This window comes from Mobula birostris, chromosome 21 (genome assembly GCF_030028105.1).
Source record: "Mobula birostris isolate sMobBir1 chromosome 21, sMobBir1.hap1, whole genome shotgun sequence".
Classification (NCBI taxonomy): domain Eukaryota; kingdom Metazoa; phylum Chordata; class Chondrichthyes; order Myliobatiformes; family Myliobatidae; genus Mobula; species Mobula birostris.
In genome coordinates this window covers 22,054,700-22,077,151 of record NC_092390.1, presented here as the reverse complement: position 1 = coordinate 22,077,151, position 22,452 = coordinate 22,054,700, and the positions used below count along the sequence as shown (strand labels likewise).

General features: G+C 38.3%; 1 protein-coding gene across 5 annotated transcripts in view; it reads left to right on the top strand.

The window, feature by feature from the left end:
* Window positions 1–22,452, top strand: part of mypn (myopalladin) — a 285,202-nt gene that overhangs the window by 112,990 nt on the left and 149,760 nt on the right. For all 5 annotated transcript variants that reach the window (XM_072239158.1, XM_072239157.1, XM_072239159.1 and 2 more), the window contains one exon: window positions 14,883–15,058. In XM_072239158.1, coding sequence (XP_072095259.1) covers window positions 14,883–15,058 — 176 coding nt within the window. The remainder of the gene's footprint in view (window positions 1–14,882; window positions 15,059–22,452) is intronic.

Here is a 22,452-nt window from a genome sequence, read left to right as displayed (position 1 = left end):
GTCTCACCTGGAGCTACGTGTGGTGACCAGGAATAGATAAACCGGTTGAATACTTAGCCAAAAGTTGCTCAGGAGGCCAAAAAGTTCCCACAGGCTCCGTTACAACCATGGGAGTGGCCATCTTCACCATGACAAAGAGTACATATTGACTTTGCTGGGCCATTCATCGATTCCATGTTGCTGATTGCTGTGGATGCTCATTTGAAGTGGGTGGTGGTTATACAAAGATGTCAACCACCTCAGCAAAGACTGTCTCTGCCCTGAGGACTATCTTCGCCAGAAATTACTTACCAGAACAAATTTTGAGTGACAACAGACCACAATATGCAGGAATTCCAATTGTTCCTGAAGAAAAATAGCATCAGACATTTCAAGTCAGCCCCTCACCACCCAGCAATGAATGGATTAGCTGAAAGGTTTATCCAAACCTTCAAGAAGTCCATTAAAGTGATGGACAAGAAGGACATTTCTCTACAACACAAGGTGGACAACTTCCTGTTTGTGTATCAAAACTCTGTTCATGTGATGACAAACCAAACACTTGCAATGCTGTTCATGAGCAGGAATCTGAGATCGCACATAGACCTCCTGAAACCAGACCTTTGGAGGGAAGTGCAGAATAAACAGTTCAGCCAGTTGCCAAGTGAAGCTGCAGGGAGTTTCAAATTTGGACGGGAAGTCCTAGTGCATGATTACCGAGAAGACAGGTGGAAGACCCAGTAGGATAGCTACAAGAACTGAACCACTGATGTACACAGTGAATGTTGGAGATCAGATGTGGAGGTGTCATGTGGACCAGATATTGGATGCTCAACCACAGAACACATCTAAGTTGATTGCATCCAACAAGACATGTACATTACAGTCACCAGACTTACCTGTCAGTGGTGATCATGTCACTGACAGCAATGTGACACGGGAAACCGAAAACATTGTCTAAAACAAGACACCTACTAAATCCTATGCCACTCCACAGGCTCAGAGGCACAATTCTGAAAGAAACAGAGCACCATGTAAAAGACTGAACCTTTGGACTTGTGAAGTTAGTTATGGATTGTTATTGTGAAAGCATGTTTATTTGGAATATGGGTTTATGAAAGCAAAATTGAATATTTTGTACTATACAGTTTTATGCTGCATTGATCTAAAGATGGAGGAAATGTAATGTACGGATCTAGTTCTTTTAAAGCAATGAACCCCCCTCCCAGCCCTACATATTGATCTGTAGTCTGTGCATGCGCTGTTGTCTACGCATGTACAATTTTCTTTCACTCATTGCAATGTGATTACACCAGTTAAAGCCAACTCATATGTGTGTGCTTTTATTTTATCGACATGTAGTTGTGCACAAACACAACACTATTCGTCAGCTTTATTTATTTATTTTACTTACTGAAAGATCTAGTCCTTCGAGCCACACCGCCCAGCAGCTACTGATTTTACCCTTGCCTAATCACAGGACAATTTATCATGACCAATTAACCTACTAACCTTTACATCTTTGGACTGTTGGAGGAAACCACAGCACCCATGGGGAGATTGTACAAACACCTTACAGAGGATGCCAGGATTGAACTTTGAACTCTGACACCTTGAGGTGTAATAGTATTACACTATTCACTATGCTACCGTGGTGCCCAATCAAGTGAATGCTAAGTTAGTAACACAGAAGGAAGGCAATGCTGGAGCTATTGAAATGAGGAATATTTTTGCTTATGTTCACTCACTGAACTTGGCTATTGATGGAGTGATGAAATGGTTATTTTTAATTTCAAATTAAATGGTGCTATATAGCCACTTTCTTGACTTGCCACATCCCTTGCAGTAAAGTAATCCTGTCTATCCCCAGCCCCTCTGTACTGTTGGATTACGAGTTTAAGACATTGACCCAACATTAACATTGAGAGCAGCAGGTGTATGGCAGAGCTTTTTTGGTGTTCTCAGGGTGTCCTGCTAGATAGAAGAAGTTTAAATTTGCAGATGTTGTTAAGGGAATTTTGATGTGTTGCAGCAGTGTATTCTCCAGATTGAACCATTTAATTGAATTGTGTGATGGTAATGTAGACAACGTATTTTAGAGTGCTGGGATGTTAGCTGTCAAGCCGTTACATCTCTGACATTTCTTGAAAATGGTAAATACAGGTATTTTAAATGTATCTAAATGTAAAGGGAAAGTGATTGCACTTGATCTTGATGGAAATGGTCTTTGATTTTACACTTGTGGACGCAAATCTAAACTGCAATCTCAGTATTTCTTTGTAGGAAAATGGAAAATAGTTTCTAATTCAGACAAACACCTAAAAGATTATTAATAAAATGAAATGAAAATTTACAGTGCCGAGCATCATTTTTCCATGGAGCAGCACAGGGAGTCTGGAGCTTTTCACTCTGCAAATCTTTATGTTATCTACAAGTTTGCTGATTGTACTGCCCGCGCTGAGGTATTGTAACATCAATTAGACAGTCAACCAAACTCCATTCAAAAATGACACGAGAGTGAGGGTACAGCCTCCTATCTCCTTGGTTTTATTGCAGTCTCATGGCATGACATAGTGAATAAGTAGTGAAAATGAAAAACAACAAAATACCATGAAATCAATGCATTGTTCCATTCACACAAGTAAATATGCACAGGTAAGGAAGAACTTAGTTAAGTTTTTTGCAGATAAATATTGTAAAATTCTGACAAATAAATACTACAAGTAAGTAGTATGTGTAAACTATTAGCATCTAGCTTATTGTTTAATAAGCTCAAAAATAATATTCTATTTCAGCAAAATTTTATTGATATCTTCACATTAACTTTTAAACAATATAACGTCTACTTACAAGCAATGCTTTTACTGGGGAATCAACAGGATGGCTTTAGATAGAAACTTCTTGAGCTACTAAAATAATCCTTCTGGCTTTCTGCCAGCCAGTGTGCTTCCCTACTTTCTATTTCCTGACTGCACAGGAAGTGACCTACCACAGATCTGGAACTGCTCATTTTGAACTAAACTTGAATGTGCTTAATCACATAATAAAAAACATAAATCAATTGCCCAAAGGGCAGAACCCTGATTATGCCTCCCATATCCACATCCAAGTCTCAACAACAATACTTGTGGGATTGAAATGGAAAAAAAGCCTTCTACCATCACCCTGTTGACTATACCTCAACAGGTCTAGGTTAGGCAACTCACTATGCAACTTAATTAATCAAGGCTTGCACTTTATTGACTCTGCACAAACACTAATTACTATGTTGACCCCAAGCCAACAATTTAAAACATACTCTACTATTCTCTCTGTACCAATACTCACTCAGACCACTTTTCCAATTTAAAACACCAAAATAGAATCTCCCATTGGCCAGATGATTGACCCTTTTTCTCCCAGTCCCTAGCATGGGGTCCTTCCTGGTGATAGATAGTCTCTGGATTGTTTGCCACTTTGCAGCTGAAGCCGTTCATTCTTATAGTCTTCCTCATCACTTCAAATGTTGTGCTTCAATCTTTGTTGGCTCAATGTAATCTGATTGACCTGTGTCACCTTCTTATTGGTTCTGGTCCAAGTCAGCATCCATTTATCACCCTTCTGTAAGTGAAAACTGGTATTTTATGTTCTGAATTAGCCAGCTACTAGACTTGAGTTAGTGGAGTGAGTTGCAAACTCCCCTATTCATAAACCTAAATGTTCTATTGTACCAAGGAACACCCCACAAATAAATTCTTATTTGGAAATGCTCTCAGTTCAGCAGATTATCAGGAGCATCACCATGTCAACTTTAAAGCACTTTTATAGAACTATTCTTGAGCAAAAACAGTTCAAAAGTCACCTCACAAAATGGAGGTTACATATGAGTCAAAGAAGCCACCTTAGAGTGACATCTGTCACAAGTAGGATTTATATGGGAGTAAAAACAAGCTAGTTTATCTTTAGACATGTGCTCTACCTTAAATTGTATCAGCGTATGTTTAGCACATATAGAGGAAGAGCTAACTAATTGAAAAATTTTCTCCCATTTCTCTCCAGGTAACTGAAGTTGAAGTTCCCTTTCCCATTCATTTTTAATTTTATCAGATATACCTGGCTGTATTTTCATAATTATATCATAAATAGTTGCTGTTAATCCCTTCTGATAAGGATTTAAGCCTAAATTTTTTTTCCGTGATATCAGTTGGGTATGAAATCAGAAATGTAGGCAGCATGGTACTTAAAAAGTTTCTTATTTGTAAATATCTTAAAAAAATGGGATCTGGACAAGTTATATTTATTAGACAACTGTTCAAAAGACATGAAACGGTTATTCAAAAATAAATCCCGGAAACATGTTATACCCTTCATTTTCCATATTAAAAAAGCTTGATCCATAGCACAGGGTTAGAAAAATATTAGATATAATAGGGCTTGATAATATAGATTTTTTCAAACCAAAAAATTTACGAAATTGGAACCATATTTGTAATGTGTTTTTAATTATTGGATTAGCCATTTGTTTATTCAATTTAGAAAACACAAAGGGCAGTGAAGAACCTAAAATAGAAACTAATGAAAACCCTTGTACAGAGTAACTTTCGAGGTTTACCCATTGTGGACTTGGAATTATATCCCAATCTTGTGTCCAGAATATTAAATATCGAATATTAATTGCCCAATAATAGAATCTTAAATTCGGCAATGCTAAACCACCATCTTTCTTGGACTTCTGTCAATTTTTTTTACTTAACCTAGGATTTTTATTCTGCCATATATAAGAGGAAATTTTAGAATCAATAGTATCAAAAAAAGATTTAGGAATAAAAATTGGTACCGCTTGAAATACATATAAAAATTTAGGTAGAATATCATTTTAATAGCATTGATTCGGCCAATCAGTGATAGAGACAATGGGGACCATTTAGTAAACAATTGTTTAACCTGACTAATTAACGGTAAAAAATTGAGCTTGATTAAGTCCTTAAGCCTCTTAGCAATTTTAACCCCTAAACAAATAAAATAGTGATCAATCTAAATGATGAACATCTATAAATGGGAGCCTGCATATTTAATAGAAAAAGTTCACTCTTGCTAAGATTCAATTTATAACCAGAAAAACGACTAAACTGAGCAAGCAAAGATAATACTGCCGAAATGGATTTCTGAGGGTTAGAGATATATAATAGTAAATCATCTGCATATAGTGATAATTTATATATCTGCTTCCCATGGGTAATACCAAATATATTAGGATAGTCACAAATAGCAATAGCTAATGGTTCCAGGGCAATATCGAATAATAATGGACCAAGAGGGCAACCCTGCCTAGTACCATGGAATAACTGAAAAAAGGGAGATCTTTGATTATTGGTGAATACCGAAGCCAAAGGGGTAAGGTATATCAATTTAATCCAATATATAAATATCGGACTAAAATTGAATTTCTCAAACATATTAAACAGGTATGTGCATTCGACTCTATCAAAAGCTTTCTCAGCGTCCAATGAAATAACGCATTCTGGAGTTCTAGTTGAAGAACTATAAACAATATTCATTAATCTCCTAATATTAACTCATATGTTCTGGTCCTGCCCTCTCTTGGAAAAACTTTAGAAAGATATCTTTGATATCATTTCAACAGTTTTGCGTTTTGATTTACAACCCCATCCCATTACGGCAATTTTTGGTTTGCCAATGATGGAACATAGCTCTTTATCCTTTTCAGCCTGTTATATGATCGCATTTGTTACATTAATGGCCAGAAGATCCATTTTATTGAATTGGAAAGAAACCAATCCTCATACTACATTTCAATGGTTTTCTCAAACTACATCATGTTTAAGTTTAGAAAAAATAAGAAGTATCATTTTTGATCCTTCGGTTAAATTTGAAGAGACTTGGAAGCCATTTATTCAACACTTTCATATGATGTAGTTTGACCTTTTCTGAATCCTTTTTATCAACTTAGAATATATGAATAGAGGAGCGGAGTTGACGCCATTAATGAATGTATTCGATCTAATATATTGATGCAGCCCTGTTTTGTTCTGTTTGTTTTTTTTTGTTTTTTGGGGTCTTTCTTTGTGATATCCTTTACTTTTTATTTCTTTTCTCTTCATGATTAATTATATTAAGAGTTTGGAAGTCTATTATACTTGTACTATTTGTAGTTTTTCTTGTATATGTTTATTACCAATAATGTAATTCCAATCTCTTTATATCACTGTTGTTATTATGCTTATGAACTTGAAAACTAATAAAAAGATTAAAAAAGAAAAGACAAAATGCAGGTTACAGAGCAGCTTCACAAAATGGCAGCCTCCATTCTTTCTAGCACATTGCAAGAACAAAGACAATTGGTTTGTTTACTTGAACAGTCCTTGCCTCATTTGAGTTTGATTTTCCTTCCTTTAATTTCTTCATAGCCAACATCTGCCGCTTTTGATCCACAGAAAATTCTGTTCATATATCTGAGTAAATACAATACAAAACACCAGCATTCATGACTACATCAAATAATACTGTTAAAGATACTAACAAATTATCATAGACTGTAAGACATAGATAAAAAAGCAATATCAAAATACTGGCATATTTAAAAATATCAATACAAAAGCATATAAAAGAAACGTGCTAAAATACACCTGATTTCATACCATATGACGAGGCATTTAACAGCAATTAATAAAACGTAATGAGGTAGCGGTACATAATACTCAAGTCAACGTCATTGTGTAAAGGCAAACAAAATCACAAAAAGGAGATTTGAAATAGTATTTAGTGTGCAAAAACTTAAGTTGTTTCAGTTGCCATTGAAAAACACTTAGGAAAATACATTGGATAATCATTAGTACAAAGAGCAGAACAATAAAAACGCGTGAAATAATACAAATCCAAGTATGTAGTTTAACATCCAAACTTTACTCCAAAAGGGTGGATTCTGCAAAGCATTATTAACTAAACCTGCATGATCTTTAATAGTCTTGGAAAATTCATCGCATTGTCGAATAGTATCTTCATCATGGTTAATAACTTTATCCCACTGCACAGTAAAATGAGGGATAGTTGGAAGAGCAGTAGGTACATATGTAAGTAAACCCTCAGCAGCATCATTGATATACACATTCTGTTGAATAGGTGGTTTTACAACTGCTTTGGTAATATTTGTCCTGCTAAAACTAAGTCCTTCGAAACATTGGAAATCACAACATTAGAATTAATCACACTTCTTATAATGTGTGCTTGAAGTAGCAATGTAATAAGTATCATTCATCAAAGCAAATTTCTGGAACGTCTTGTTGTAGACAGGCAAAATAGATGGAGAACAATTATTATAAGAAACAGACCCACAATCTGTTAACCCATTTTTAGCAAAATCCTCTGGACAAACCCAATATTCTCCTTTTTGATGACAGGAAGCCAGATCTTTGTAGATCTTTGCCATATAATAGCATAAGTAGGTGGATTAGTAAATGAAATCCAAACTCCTTCTTCCAAGTAGTTTCATTGGATTTTGCACCATCTGTGCGGTGAAGTAGAAACATTGATCTGATTCTAAACCCCTTGGCAATCCCCGCTGGGTAAAAACTCTCTCATACAAAATCCTGGCTGTAACCTTAGCAGTTTTATTTGTAGTTAAGAAAGCCTCTATCCACTTGGTGAAATTATCCACTATCACTAGAATGTATTTCAGTTCTCCATGGGATGGAGGTAAAGGTCGTACAAAATCAATTAAGTTAATCCATGGTCCTTCTAGGAGGGTGTGTGTGTCTTAAAACTGCTTTTCTAGCTGATTTGTCTTAGTTTAACTGGGCACAAACCAAACAATTCTTTCAATAATGTTCTACACCTCCTCACATTTTTGGTCGCCAACACAGATTCTTTAACTGTTCCGTAGTTCCATCTGCTTGTTGATGCCAAAAATGTCATGGTACCAATACATCATCTGTTTTTTTTTCACCTTCTGGCACTACAAATCTACTATTATTAAATACAATCCATTCCATACCTGGATGCCTGGATATTTCTCATACTCTTCAGAATTAGAACATAGAAGAGTACAGCATTCTCTCCTCTCTGTACTTTTGCTACCTCCTGATCCTGTTGCTCTACATTGACTAAGTCTATAGAAACTTTTTGCTGGTTTCTGTGTCATCATTCCTTCTACATCTGGATTCCATTTCACCCCGCATCTTACCTAACTCATCAGCCTTCCTCTTCCCTTCCAGGGATGTCTTTAAGTAACCCTTCCCCTTTTTTACTCCATGAGTGTTTCCCCTTGCCTTCTCAAATGTATACTTCAACAAAGGTGCTGATGATAAAGGTTTACTGTCTGCTAAGACATAACTTCTAGTTTCCCATAATGGTAAATATTCAATCAATCTATTACAAACATACACAGCTATCTGAGTATATGATTGCTAGATGGCTGACAACAAGAGCTACAGCAGCAAGCTCTGACATTTGTGTACTCATTGTTTCAGGTAACTTGATTGCAAAATTTTCGATCCCTACTCCTTCCTTATCCTCTACATATATACCACATCCTGTAAGTCTCTCTTCATAATGAACAGATGATGATCCATCAACAAAGATCCTTAAAGAAGAATTTTCCAGTTGTATGACTTTATTTTCCTCTCCTGATCCATTCTGTACTTGTACTACTGTCACCTGACACTCATGAGGTTTACTCCAAAAAGTATATTTGCAGCTGTAGCACTCAACTGAGCCACATCAAAACAGGTAAAATACTGTGTTACAACTGGTCCATCTTCTCTGGTGTCTCCTGATCTCTCTCCATTACCATAGGCATCAAGTGGATGTTGAAGGTTCCACCCCTCTTGGAAAAATCCATTGGGAGATGGACCACTTTCCCAATCACCCTCAGTATTATAGCACATTGCCTCATACATTAAATCACCATTATCATCAATTCACACATCATTTCTTTCTGAACTCAGAGTTGACTGCAGCTTTACAATCTGTTTTAAAAAGCTTGGTGTGATTGACACCGCCTTTCTTTTCAGCTGCCAATTTCTGTATGACATTCGTAGCAGTCTGTAAATCCTGACACAGACTTTACATTTCTTTAATTCTGTGTTCGCCTTTTTACACTCCTCTTCACTTTTCCCCTTTTCTCTTGTCATGCATTCACACTGAGTCTGAAACTGATTCATGCATCATATTTGCCTGACCTTGCTCTCTCAGAATTTCATTTTCTCTCCATTCTCACCAACTTTTTTATTTCCCTCTCTCTCTAACTCTTTCCTACACTTTCACAATTCCTCTGCTAGTTTCTGTTTTTCCCCTTTCACTTCAAATAGACTGTCCCAGATACATCCCATTATAATGGCTTTTTAATCCCTTGAAAAGAAGTCAATAATTTCTTTGGTTTCTTTTCACTAACTGCTTTCCACAATGCATCCCCCAGGGGTCCCTGATCCTCCACTATCAAACTTTTGTATCCATTCCTCATAATTGGGCCATTTTCTTAATATATAACTAAGAAAGTAATTTCACTAATCCTCCAAACCCCCGGGTTCTTTTTGTCCTTTTATTTTCCCATTTTAATATCCTAACCTTGTGGGTGATTCAGCTCGAAACTAGCATCCTAGACCTCTATTCTTTCTTTTTGAGTGCATCAAAATATGTTGACTGTTCTTTAATAGGTCTAAGTTAGGCAACTCACTACACAACTCCTAGTTAATCAAAGCTTGCACTCTGCACAAACAACAACATAATATGTTGACTCCAGACCAACAACTTAAAACGTATTCTTCTGTCCCCTCTGTACCAACACTCACTCAGACCACTTCTCCAAATTATAACACCAAAATAGAATCTCTCATTGGCCAGCTGATTGATTCTTCTCCCAGCCCCTGGCATGGGGTTCTTCACTGCGATGGTTCTGGAATTTTCTCCATTTTGTATTTGAAGCCCTTTATTCTTACAGTCTTCCTCATCAGTTCAAATATTGTGCTTCAATCTTGGCTCGAGGTCATCTGACCTACCTGTGTCACCTTCTTCTTGGCTCTGGTCCAAGTCAGCATCCATTTATTGCCCTTCTGCAAGTGACAACTGGTAATTTAAGTCTCTTTGTTCTGAATCAGGCAGGAACTAGGCTCAAGTTACTCAGGTCAGGCACAGGTTCCCCTATTCATAAAACTGCATGTTCTATATTTCCAAAGAACACCTCACAAATAACTGCTTATTTGGAAATGATCTCTAGTTCAGGCAGATTATCAGGAGCATCACTGTGTCAACTTTGAAGCACTTTGATAGAACTATTCCTGAGTAAAAACAGTTCACAAGACACCTCACAAAATGGAGGTTACAGAGCAGCTTCACAAAATGGCAGCCTTCATTCCTTCGAGCACATGGCAAAAACATAGAAAAATAGTTTGTCTACTTCCACTGTCATTGACTCATTTGAGTTCAATGTTTCCTTCCATATTTTTATTCATTCATGGCAAACAACCCAATGCAATTTTTGATGCATTTTGGCAACCTGCTCTGTATACCATGAATTGTTTAACTTTTTAAACCATTCTCCTGTACATGACTTTGTCAAAGACCTTGCTGAAATCTGTGTTGGTCACATTACTGCCCTTATCAATACATTTTGTAACCTCTTCAAAGAATTTAATCAAATTTGTTAGGCAGTATCTGTCCTTGACTACACCATACTGGCTAAAACTGAAAGTTCCTGCTTTACAAGTGATCATCAATTTTCTCTCTGAATATTTTCCAGTATATTCCCATGCATCTTGTGTGAAATTAGACTGTCTCATTGCCCAATACTTTTCTCAGTCTTTTTCATTGCAACATTATAATCTCAACTTTCACAAACCTCTTGGTGGAGTGGAGCAATAGGCAACTAGGTAACTACTCAACCTAATTTGCAGCCACTACAGGAAAAAAAGTTATATCGATGGCCCTTGCTTACAAGCACACTGGGAGACTGAGTTCTATGGCATCGTCGACTTGTTCACTGAAGCATAAGAGGAATTGAGCCATACATCATAACATCTGAAGAACAGAAATCCATGATCAAGCCTGCTGCCATCCTTTTTCTTTCCACCATCCCCTCCTCCCCACTCCATACATCACCACCTTACAATACTAAATGTCTATGACAAAACACCAGAGAACATTGGTACTTACCATATTTATGTATTTTATTTAGAGATACAGTGTGCTAACAGGTCCTTCCAAACCATGAACCCATACTATCCAATTACACCCATGTGATCTATTAGTCTACAGGTCTGTATGTCTTTGGAATGTGAGTATAAACCGAAGCATCCAGAGGAAACCCATACAGTCATAGGGAGAATACACAAACACCTCACAGAATTGAACCCAGGTCATTGGCACTGTAATAGCTTTACACTAACCATTACACTACTGTGCTGCCCCCAACAGCCAGTTCTCGGTGAAAGCCAATGATGAAATTCACCATTTGCCTTCTGCATGCCTGCACAGATAGTGGCCGTCAAAGGAAAAGAGTGTGTAAAGATCACTTTCTCAGATGTGGCACAATGCTCATGGTCTGTAGGGCAGTAGAAATCCCTGTCCTCTTGTATGCTTTTGCGACATCACCTACAGCAGGTAACTCAAAACACCAGAAAGAGTAGCATCTTTGTAAAATGTTCCAAATCCATTGACAGGATAAGTGAATGATTATTTGTGTTATCTTCCAAGCCACATTTCTTCAACAGAGGGTCAAATTGCACTGTTAATCTTATAGAAGAGGTCACATTGTTAGCATCTGTCACTAGGCTCCCGAACCTGAACTTTTGTCATAGCAAGAGATTACTAGATGGAAGACCCTTATTATTACACATATCTGACACATGTGAGGTTTTCTGTTCATGGACAAACCCACCACAGCATCTCAATATATGGGGGCATTCAATTGGGAATGTGAAAAGAAATATTGTAATAATAGAGGTACATAATGTTAGTTGGATAAAAACTATTCTCACATAGGCTATATTAGCTGCCATTTGCTAGATTTTATCTCCTTAGGGCTGGAGGAATTTGGACTTAGTGAAGAGCAAAACAAAAGTTCTAGTGGAGTAATTTGAGGAATTAGAGTGTAAATTAGAAAGCTGAGTTAAAGGGGATTACTGACAGAATCAAGTATAAATTGACATAGCATAAAAGATGAGAGGGGTAATTTACAAATCAAAAGTGGTATGAGGGAAGCAGGGCATGAAGTTGGATAGTGAGGAAATGTGGAGCTATTCCATTGGGACAGGCTTTATTTCACTTGTACTAAAACCAGTATCCTGAATAACTAAATAACTGGGGCTGTAAGCTAAGTAGTGGCAGGGAAAATTCAGGTAAAGGAAATTTTAAAAAAGAAAAAAAAACAAGATAATTATGCATGTTAATGTTATGGCAATGGAAACCAGAGATAAACAATTGGGGAATTAAGGGTGATAGGGAGGCAAAAAAGTTACTCTGATGTCAAGATCAGATAACCATGGTCTTCTTGAATGGCAAAGCAGGGTCAGGTTGGTGCAACCTAATCCAGTTTCAATTTCTCTTGTTTATATGGCCGTTTTTGTGATTTCACTTTTTGAATGGCAAAGCAGGGTAAAGTTGGTGCAACCTATCCAGTTCCAATTTTTTTTATTTACCTGGCCATTTTTGTGATTTCACTTTTGCCACTCAGCGCTAGTTAGTCAACTAAGTGTTGTCCAGAGCCAAAGTTATTGGTCCAGTATACTCATAGTCTTTCTCTGTGCCAAATCAGCAGACTCCTAGAAGTCATGTTACTGTAGTTTGGGGACAGTTGGCCAGGGAAAAACTATGTATGAAACTATACGTAACAGTGATTGGTTAATGGCCTGGATTTTTCAGGGATATTCAGCTATTGGGCTTCTCCACACAAATTCCAGGAAGTTTGGGATTTCTCTGCATACACATGCAAATACAGTACTGTAATCTCAGATTTCATGACAGGTGTTTGGTGGTGTTTCACCACTGCAATCCACTGTTGGATTCCTTAAGAACTGAGAAGGGAGTTCTTCTGCATTGATTTTAATGGAAGAGAACAGCTGCAAAGCACTGTTGTAACAGTTGGTATTTTCAGCTATTTTCATTGTTTGAATCTATTTATACATTTCATTTTTCAGTGTTTCGTATTTTTCAGGTTGTTCTTTTTTTAAGACGGACTTTTATTCAGAAACACTTATTTGAAGAAAGGGAGTGAATAAATGTGGTCAGCTATCACAACTTTTTTCCTTTCAGCTGTTTCATTGAATTATTTTGCACCTTTCCCACCATGCACACAGACACACATGCACATACATACAAACGGTATTAACTTACACAGCCTCCCCACTGAGAACTTAAAAATTCTGTCTAATCATTGTTTTCTACCACGAATAGATACAAATAATTTAATGTTTGGGATTGATTTAATCTGTCATTCATCAATTATGATCAAGCTGATATTGAGTTAAATAGCAACAGAGTAAGGCAAGAACTCAAACAGAACATGCAGAAAATACCCATGGTTTGAGCCAGCATCTGTGGAAAAGTAACAAAAACATTAATTCAGGTTGATGGCCTTTTATCATACCGTTCATCATCGATTCTGATGGAAGTTTATCACAGTAAAAAGTTAGTTCTGTTTCTGTGTGATATTACCTCAGCTGCTGAATATTTCTAGTATTTTTGATTTTTTTTCAGGTTTCCAGTGTCTGCAATATTTCAGTTTTTGATGGTATGATAGAAACTATGTGGAAATAGAGAGCCTTTTTTTCTTTCAATCTTTGCATACTTTCGGCAAGATTCATGTGATCATAATTTAGTTGCTTCTGAGAAGGTTGAGCAGCTACAGAATTGACCTAATGCATTCTTCTGATAAAGAAACAGTTTCTGTGGATTGAATGTGTTTTTAAACATTGAGTGGACAAGTAGATGTTATAATCAGCAATAACAGGAAGGTAAATTAGGAATTGTAGTGCAAAGAGGAATTATATGTTTATTGAATCTTTTATTCAATAAGTTGTAGTCCATCTGTAGCTCCAGATCATATGTTCCAAATTTGTCTTCTCTAAATCCTTTGTCAACATACAGTATACTGATTATCTTCCTTTTCCAGCTCACCCACTTCTTTCTTCACCTCTTGGTTCATTACATCTGTCAGTGACTGATCCTGCTTTATTAGCAGTTTGTGAAAGGTGCTTAACAGTCAATAAAGAATTTAGAGACCCATAACTTGTCTTTTGTGAGGGAGTTACTCAGAAATCCTGCAACATTGCTGCAATCATACTATACCTTTGTAGCACTAAGGCTATGTTCCTTCTGACCATGAGACTTGATGATGTTAAGAACCAGTTAGGCAGGGAATGATCCTTGTTCCTCTTGGCCACCTCTTTGCCTCAAAAGATGTCAGGCATAGCAAAGAGTCTCAAGCTGAATGATCCACGATATCCCACACTAACCAACATAATCATAAATGTGCTGAATTTTAAGGGTATTTTCTGGAAGTGCTGATGCATGATAATGGAAATTCAAGTCTGTCAACTGCCTTACGTTGGTTCTATTGGTTAAGGCAAAACAAGACAGTGCAGTCTGCATATATACACCTGATCAGGGGCATGAACTTTGGGATTTTTGCCACTAAATTATATATGCAAAAATATCCCAACATTCCCGTCAGTTTACAGAGTAAAATGTCAACTTATCAATGATTCATATTCTCACATATTTAGTGCAACTAGTCAACTAAAATATGACATAGATATAACCAATGACATTTCATCAGATCATGTAACAGGATTGTTTTAGTGCCAAGTATTGTCATGCTCAAGGTGAAATATTGAACATTAATGATCTGTGTTCTTCTGTTATCTAAGTTTATAGCTATTTCAACACTGTTATTTAACTTCTTTATTTTGTAGGTGGTACTGTGAGGGAAAGGAACTCAAGAACTCACCTGACATTCAGATTGCCTATAATGGTAATCAGTGCTCACTGATAATTTCTGAGGCCTTTGAGGAGGATACAGGACGTTATACCTGTTTGGCTTCAAATATCTATGGATCGGACACAACGTCTGCAGAAATTTACATAGAAGGTAAAAACTTGTTGGTTAAGAACTTCCTGCAATGTCTCAATACAAGTTCAAGTTCAAGCTCAAGTTTAATTGTTATTCAACCTTACAATGAATACAGCCATATGAAACAGCATTATTCTGGGGCCAGGATGCCAAACATGATACCAATAGTCACATATAGCACAAGGCATATATAGCGCATACAAGATAGCAAGCACATATAGGATATCAGTTAAATACGATCGCACAAAAAAAATTCCAAGATGCTGAGTCCATGAATGTTGTAGCAGTCTGCCATTGAACTCAACACAGCTTGTCTTCTGCCAAGTGAACATTGGGGAGTGGCACCAACTTCAGCTTGGACACTGTGCCATACCGCCTTTGGTGGAGCACACCAACTCTGACACCTCTCTTCTGGGAGACTGTAAACAGGTGACACCACACCTTGAAGCCTAGTCCTTGTTACAACCAAGGCCACACATCTCCCCTGCTCTCCGCCTCTGCAATCCATTAATAAATCAGTGAATCAGACTTGCAGCATTCCACATTAATAATGTCCAACAGGGTCTTGTGATCACAAGAAAAACAACTAAGATGATCACTCGCTGTTAGACTGCTCTCTGCCTTCCCACCAACTCCTCCAGTGCCTCTCTGATGCAAGCAGTAGCATGATCCATACCAAGTCCAGCTCTTTCAGTTTCACCACCAATGAGCAACTCACTGTTGGGGTTGACCTGCAGTACTTTAAGTTAAGTCCAACAGGATCTTGCAATTGTAAAAACTACATTTATAAAAGACAATAACACCTCTGGTTGACCCTGTAGAAGCCGCTGTGATCAAACATGCTGCCATCTTACCAGAAACATTTGTACTGTAACATTAAACAAGCTGATTTTATGTTGTTATGTGATTATGCAAATGAATATATAGTACAGCCGATCCAGGTTCAATTCCCATTGCTGCCTGTGAGGAGTTTGTATGTTCTCGCCGTGACCGTGTGGGTTTCCTCCAGGTGCTCCAGTTTCCTCCCACAGTCCAAAGACATACCAATTGGTAGGTTAATTGGTCATTGTAAATTGTCCCATGATTAGGCTAGAATTTAATTGGGGGATTGCTGGGAAGTGTGGCTGGAAGGGCTGGAAGGGCTGGAAGGACCTAATCCACACTGCATCCCAATAAAATAAATAAATTATTTTCAGATTTTCTTCCACTGTAGCAAATGGAATAAGAATTAAAAGCAATAACAGTATATTCAGCTCCTTGTATCTGCCTTTCTTAAATCCCTTAATATTCAAAAATTTGTCCGTCCCTGTCTTAAATATACTAAACATCTGAACATCCACAGCCGTATTGGGTAGAGAAATTCAAAGATTCACTATCCTCTGGGAATGAAGAATTTTCTACTAATCTCAATTCTTATTGGCTAACTTCCTTTCTTTGAAACTGGGACTCACAGCCAGAAACTTCATTTCTGCATCTACCCTGATAAGCCATGTAAGGACTTTGAATGTTTTAATGAGATCACCTCTCATTGTTTTAAACTCAAGACAGCAAAGGCTCAGTCAGATTAAATGAAGAAAGTGCTACCCTGCTGCCATTCCACCCCCCCCCCCGCATACTACCCTCCCACTCCTTCCAAGTAATCATTCTGGTGGAACTTTGTGCACTCTAATGATTACAAGTATTTTCTTACCCTAGGTAGGAAGACCTGCATGCATGTAATATTACCAGAACTAGAACCCTACATCATTGTAGTTCTTTATTCTGGTATTCAGATACTTGTGGTCAAGGCTAATATACACATTTTGTCTACACCTTACGTATTAACTTTCAGTGAGTGAGGTATGAGGGAGCTTATTTTTTATTCTTTCTACTTCTCTTCTAATATTTATATCTGTGCACTTGTAATGCGACTGTGACACTGTAATTTCCTTTGGGATTAATAACGTATCTAACTATCTATCCACGATAACCATATATTAAAAGCTTCAGAACCGTTACCTTTCAAAGGATATGGATTACCTGGCTAATAGCTAGCATATTATCGTCAGTTCATAATCTTTGTACTCTGTGATGAAGAGGATAAAACAAGGGAATTTCTATTTCTCCCTCTTCTTCTTGATCCCTGGATACAAACTGTCTATGGCATCTCTTACAAATCTACCAGTTTCCACAGTTATCTAGACTATACTTCTTCCCACCTTGTCCCTTGTAAAAATGCTATTCCATTGTCTCAGTTTTTCATCCCAGGATGTGGTTTTCCTTTCCAGGATATCAAAGATGTCCTCCTTCATCAAAGAGCAGGGACTTCCTTCCTCCACAATTGATGCTGCCCTCTCCTCCATTTCATGGACCTCCATGCTCACTCCTGCCACCTTAACAGGAATGGATTTCCTCTTGTCCTTACCTACTACTCCATGAACCTTCGCATCCAGCACATCATCCTTTGCAACTTTCACTATCTCCAAAGGGATCCTACCACTAAACATATCTTAACTTCCCCCACCCCCTCCCTTTCTGCAGGGATTGCCCCCTCCACGATTCCCTTGTTCATTCATTCCTCCTCACTGATTTCCTTTCTGTCACATCCCTGCAAGTGGTCAAAATGCTACACCTTCCCATTCACCTTCTTCCTCACCTTCATCCCTGTGCACCCTCCTCTACATTGGTGAATCTGCTGAAAGCAGAACTTCCTGGTGGCCAAATGTTTTAATTCCCATTCCAACATGTTGGCCCATGGCCATGATAAGACCACCCTCAGGGTGGAGGAGCAGCACCTTATATTCTGTCCGGGTAACCTACAACTCGATGACCTGAATATTGATTTCTTCTTCTGCTAAATAAAATCGCTCTTCTTCCTCCTTCTTCTTTTCCCCACTCTGGCATCTTACCTCTTCTCACTTGCCTATCACCTTCCCCTGTATCCTTTCCTCTTCTCCTTTCTCCTGTGGTCCTCTCTCCTCTCCTCTCCTATCAGATTCCTTCCTCTCCAGTCCTTTACCTTTACTACTTACCTGGCTTCAGCTATCTCCTTCTACTGTTTATTAATTTCCATGGATGCTGCCTGACCTGCTAAGTTCCTCCAGCATTTTGTGTGTGTGTTAGTTTATAGATAAATCCTTTGCATATTTGAATGAAATTTGCCGTATTTTATCTTCATCATGAACACTTGACTTCAATGAGTGCTTGTAGACTGATGCTCACATGTTGCATTACACAGCCATCAACTTTTCTGCAAAAGTTGCAGTTAGAAATCATGACACAAGAAGAAAAGGATAATAATACATAATTCGGTGCATACTGACTTTAATGCATTCTGAATTTTCTATGATGCCTACCTCTATTTATAATAACTAATTTTTTTCCGGCCCTATGTGAAAATTATGATGACTAAACTGTCACCTCAACAGATCAAGGTAGTCTAGCGTGTATTTCTAAAACATTCTCGTGTTGTAGTACTAGGCTGTTAGTGACTTGTAAACATCTTTTAACTATTTTTCAGAAGTTCCAGGCAAAGAATAAGTAATAACTTACAAACTACCAATTCATCCTCTAATCACACGTGTTACATAAGCATGGAGCATTTACTGAGTCATTACTCATGGTTCACACTATGCAATTTTTTTACAGTGACAAACTGGACCTGCCAAGGTGAAAATGTGCATTCAAAAGCCTGCACAAAAATAGAGAGCCCTTCACATGCAGGAGGCACATTGATTCACCATGTGATCATTCGGCTGTGTGAGCACTAGCCTTATTTGCACAATTGATCCAATATGGTTCAATATACCCTTCATGGAAACTGTGTTCTCATTTTTAGTGCTATGAAATTTGCAAGCCCATCAATCATAATTCTCTTGAGTACATAACCAGCAATGTTGAAATTCTCTCTTAAACTTTGAGCCTAAAGGTTAGCAATGGAAGCACTAATGAGAAAAACTAAGGCTCTGTGTATGGCCAGTGTACCAGAGGCTTTAGTATAGATAATTCACGTTGTTTACCTGATTAAAGAATGCCCGAACAATTACTGCCCAGTGCTTTGAGCAGCTGGTGATGGATCAAATAAAATCCCACCTTCTAGCTAAATTGGACCTTTTCCAGTTCGCCTACTGCTCAAACTGGCTCACTGAAGATGCCATAGCCCTCCAGTCCATCCTGTCTCACCAAGAAAATTATGCCTCATGCACCAGGATTTTGTTCATTGACTTCAGCTCAGCATTTAACACAATCAGAGGCTGGTGGGTAACCTCGTTGGGACTCAACACCCCTCTCTGTAAAGGGATTTTGGACTTCTTGACAGAAACACCTCAGTCAGTCCAAGTTGGCAGCAGCATCTCAAGCTCCCTCACACTGAGCAATAATAACCCCCAACAGGGTTGTGTGCTCAGCCCACTGTTGATTCACGACTGCATTGTCAGGTCCAGCTCAAACTGTATCATCAAGTTCATTGATGGTACAATAGTAGTTGGCCTCAACAGCAACAGTGAGTTGGCACATAGAAAGCAATTACCTGAATCTCAACATAGACAAGACAAAAGAGATGATTGTGACTTCAGGAAGGCATAGGTCAACCACTTTCCATTGCACGTTAGAGACTCTACCATGGAGAGAGTGTAGAGCACAAAATTCCTTGGTGTGCACATAATTGATGATCTATCCTGAACCCACACCTCCTCATTAGTCAAGAAGGCACAGCAGCAACTACACTTTCTGGGGAGATTGATGCGTGCAAGGTTCCTTGCCCTCATTTTAACAACTTCCTACAGAAGCATCATCGGGAGTATCCTGTCTGGCTGCATCATTGTGTGGTACAGAAGCTGCAAGGTATCAGACCACAGGACAGTGAAAACTGTCGAGAGGATCACCAGGGTCTCCCTTTCCCCTATTTTTGACATTTGCCGAGAGCATTGTATACGAAGGGCTGAAAGCATTGTTGAGGATCCCGACCACTCACAATCTCTTCGACCCACTACCGTCAGGAAGGAGGTACAGGAGCATCAGGACTGGAGTACTAGACTAGGTAACAGATTCATCCCTCAGGATGTGAGGCTAATGAATACCCAGCCACCACTTGTCACTTGGACAGCAAGCTCTTTGCTGTTTACTATTTACTATACTGTTTACTATTTACTTGTGCTTCGCATTACATGTATTTTTGAATTATATTTTATAAACTTATTTATGGTAATACTGTGGATTTGTTTAGTTGAAACCTTTCAGGGTGTTATAAGAATCAACCCTTGTAATAATAATCAGAGGCACAGGGAGATCTGTATTTACTGACAAGTACCTTTGTTGTCTCAACGGAAGAACACGTGAACTTAAACAACTGATATCTGTGTGCACACCAACTAAGATGTGCACACAGATGTGCACAAAGATGTCCGGGGTGGGGACCAATATCCTTGCGGGCAGGCTTGCTATAGCTGTTAGGAGCGGTTTAAACTGATATGGCAAGGGGATGGAAACCAGTATGATGAAGCTGAGGATGAGCCTTCAGATTTACAAATACTTGAAGTAATATGTAATATGAATGCAAGGAAGCACAAGCCAATGATTGGGTACAAATGCAGACAGAGCAAAGAGTTAAGTTATAACACAGAGGCAAAATTCATAAGGGTGAAGAATGCAGGACTGAAGGTGTTGTATTTAAATATATTTAGCATTCAGAATAAGGTGGACAAACTCGTGGGCATTTAGAGATTGGTCGGTATGATGTGGGCATCACTGAGTCGTGGCTGAAAGAAGGTCGTAGTTGGGAGTTTAACATCAAAGGATAAATTTTGTAATAAAAGGACAGGCAGGAAAGCATAGGCAGCAGTGTGGCTCTATTGGTAAGAGATGGAATTACATCTTTAGAAAGAGGTGACACAGGGTCAGAGAATGTTGAATCATTGTGGGTGGAGTTAACAAACTGCAAGAGTGAAAAAACATTATAGGAATCATATATAGTCCTCCAGGTCGTAGCCAAGATGTGGGGTTGAGATTGCAAAGGGAGCTGGTAAGGGCATGTAATAAATGTAATGTCACAATTGTAATGGGGGACTTCAATATGCAAAGGAATTGGGAAAATCAGGTTGGTGTCAGATTGCAAGAGAGGGAATTTGTTGAATGCTTATGAGATGGCTTTTTAGAGCAGCTTGAGTTTGAACCTACTAGAGAAAAGGCTATCTTAGGTTAGGGTTATGTAATAACCCAGATTTTATTGATCAACTAACATAAAGAAACACTTAGGAGGCAGTGATCATAATATGATTGAATTCATTCTGCATTTTGAGAGGGAGAAGCATAAGTCACATGTTTCAGTATCACAGTGGAATAAAGGGAATTACAAAGGCATGAGAGAGGAGCTTGCCCAGGTGGATTGGAGGAGGATACTGGTGGGGGGATGATAGCAGAACAAAGGTGGCTGAAGTTTCTGGGAATAGTTCACAAGGCACAGGATAGATGTATGCCACAGAAGAAGTTGTTCTCAAATGGCAGGGCTAGGCAACCATGGCTAACAAGGGAAGTTAAGGACTGCGTAAAAGCCGAGGAAAGTGCATATAAGATAGCAAAAGTGAGTGGGATGTTGGATGATTGGGAAGCTTTTAAAATCCAACAAAGGGCAACTAAAAGGCTATAAGAAAGGAAAAGGTGAAATATGAGGGCACACTTGTCGATAATATAAAGCAGGACACTAAGAGTTTTCTCAGTTATATAGAGGATAAAAGGGAGATGAGAGTTGATATTGGACCACTGGAAAATAACGCTGGTGAGGTAGTAATGGGGGACAAAGAATTGGCAGATGAACTTAATAAGTACTTTGCTTCAGACTATACTGTGGAAGATACTAGCTGTATGCCAGAGGTCCATGGGTGTCAGGGAGCAGGAGTGACTGTCTTTACTATTACAAAGAAAAAAGTGCTAGACAAACTCAAAGATCTTAATGGGATAAGTCACCTGGACCAGATGGACTATGCCCTATAGTCCTGAAAGAGGTTGCTGAAGAGATAACAGATGCATTAGTCATGATCTTTCAAGAATCACTTGATTCTGGCACTGGAGAACTGGAAAATTGCAAATGTCACTCCATTCTTTAAGAAGGGAAGAAGACAAAATAGAGGAAATTATAGGCTGGTTAGTTTAACCTCATGGTTGGGAAAGTGTTGGGAATCTATCATTAAGAATGAGGTTTCAGGTACTTGAGGACTAATGACAAAGTAAGTCAAAGTCAACATGTAAAGGGAAATCTTGCCTGCCAGATTTGTTAGAATTCTTTGAGGAAGTAACAAGCAGAGTGGACAAAGGAGAGGCAGTGGATGTCACTTACTTAGATTTTCAGAAGGCATTTGTTAACGTGCCTCACATGAGACTGCTTAACAAGATAAAATCCTATGGTGTTACTGGAAATATACTGGCATGGATAGAGAAAT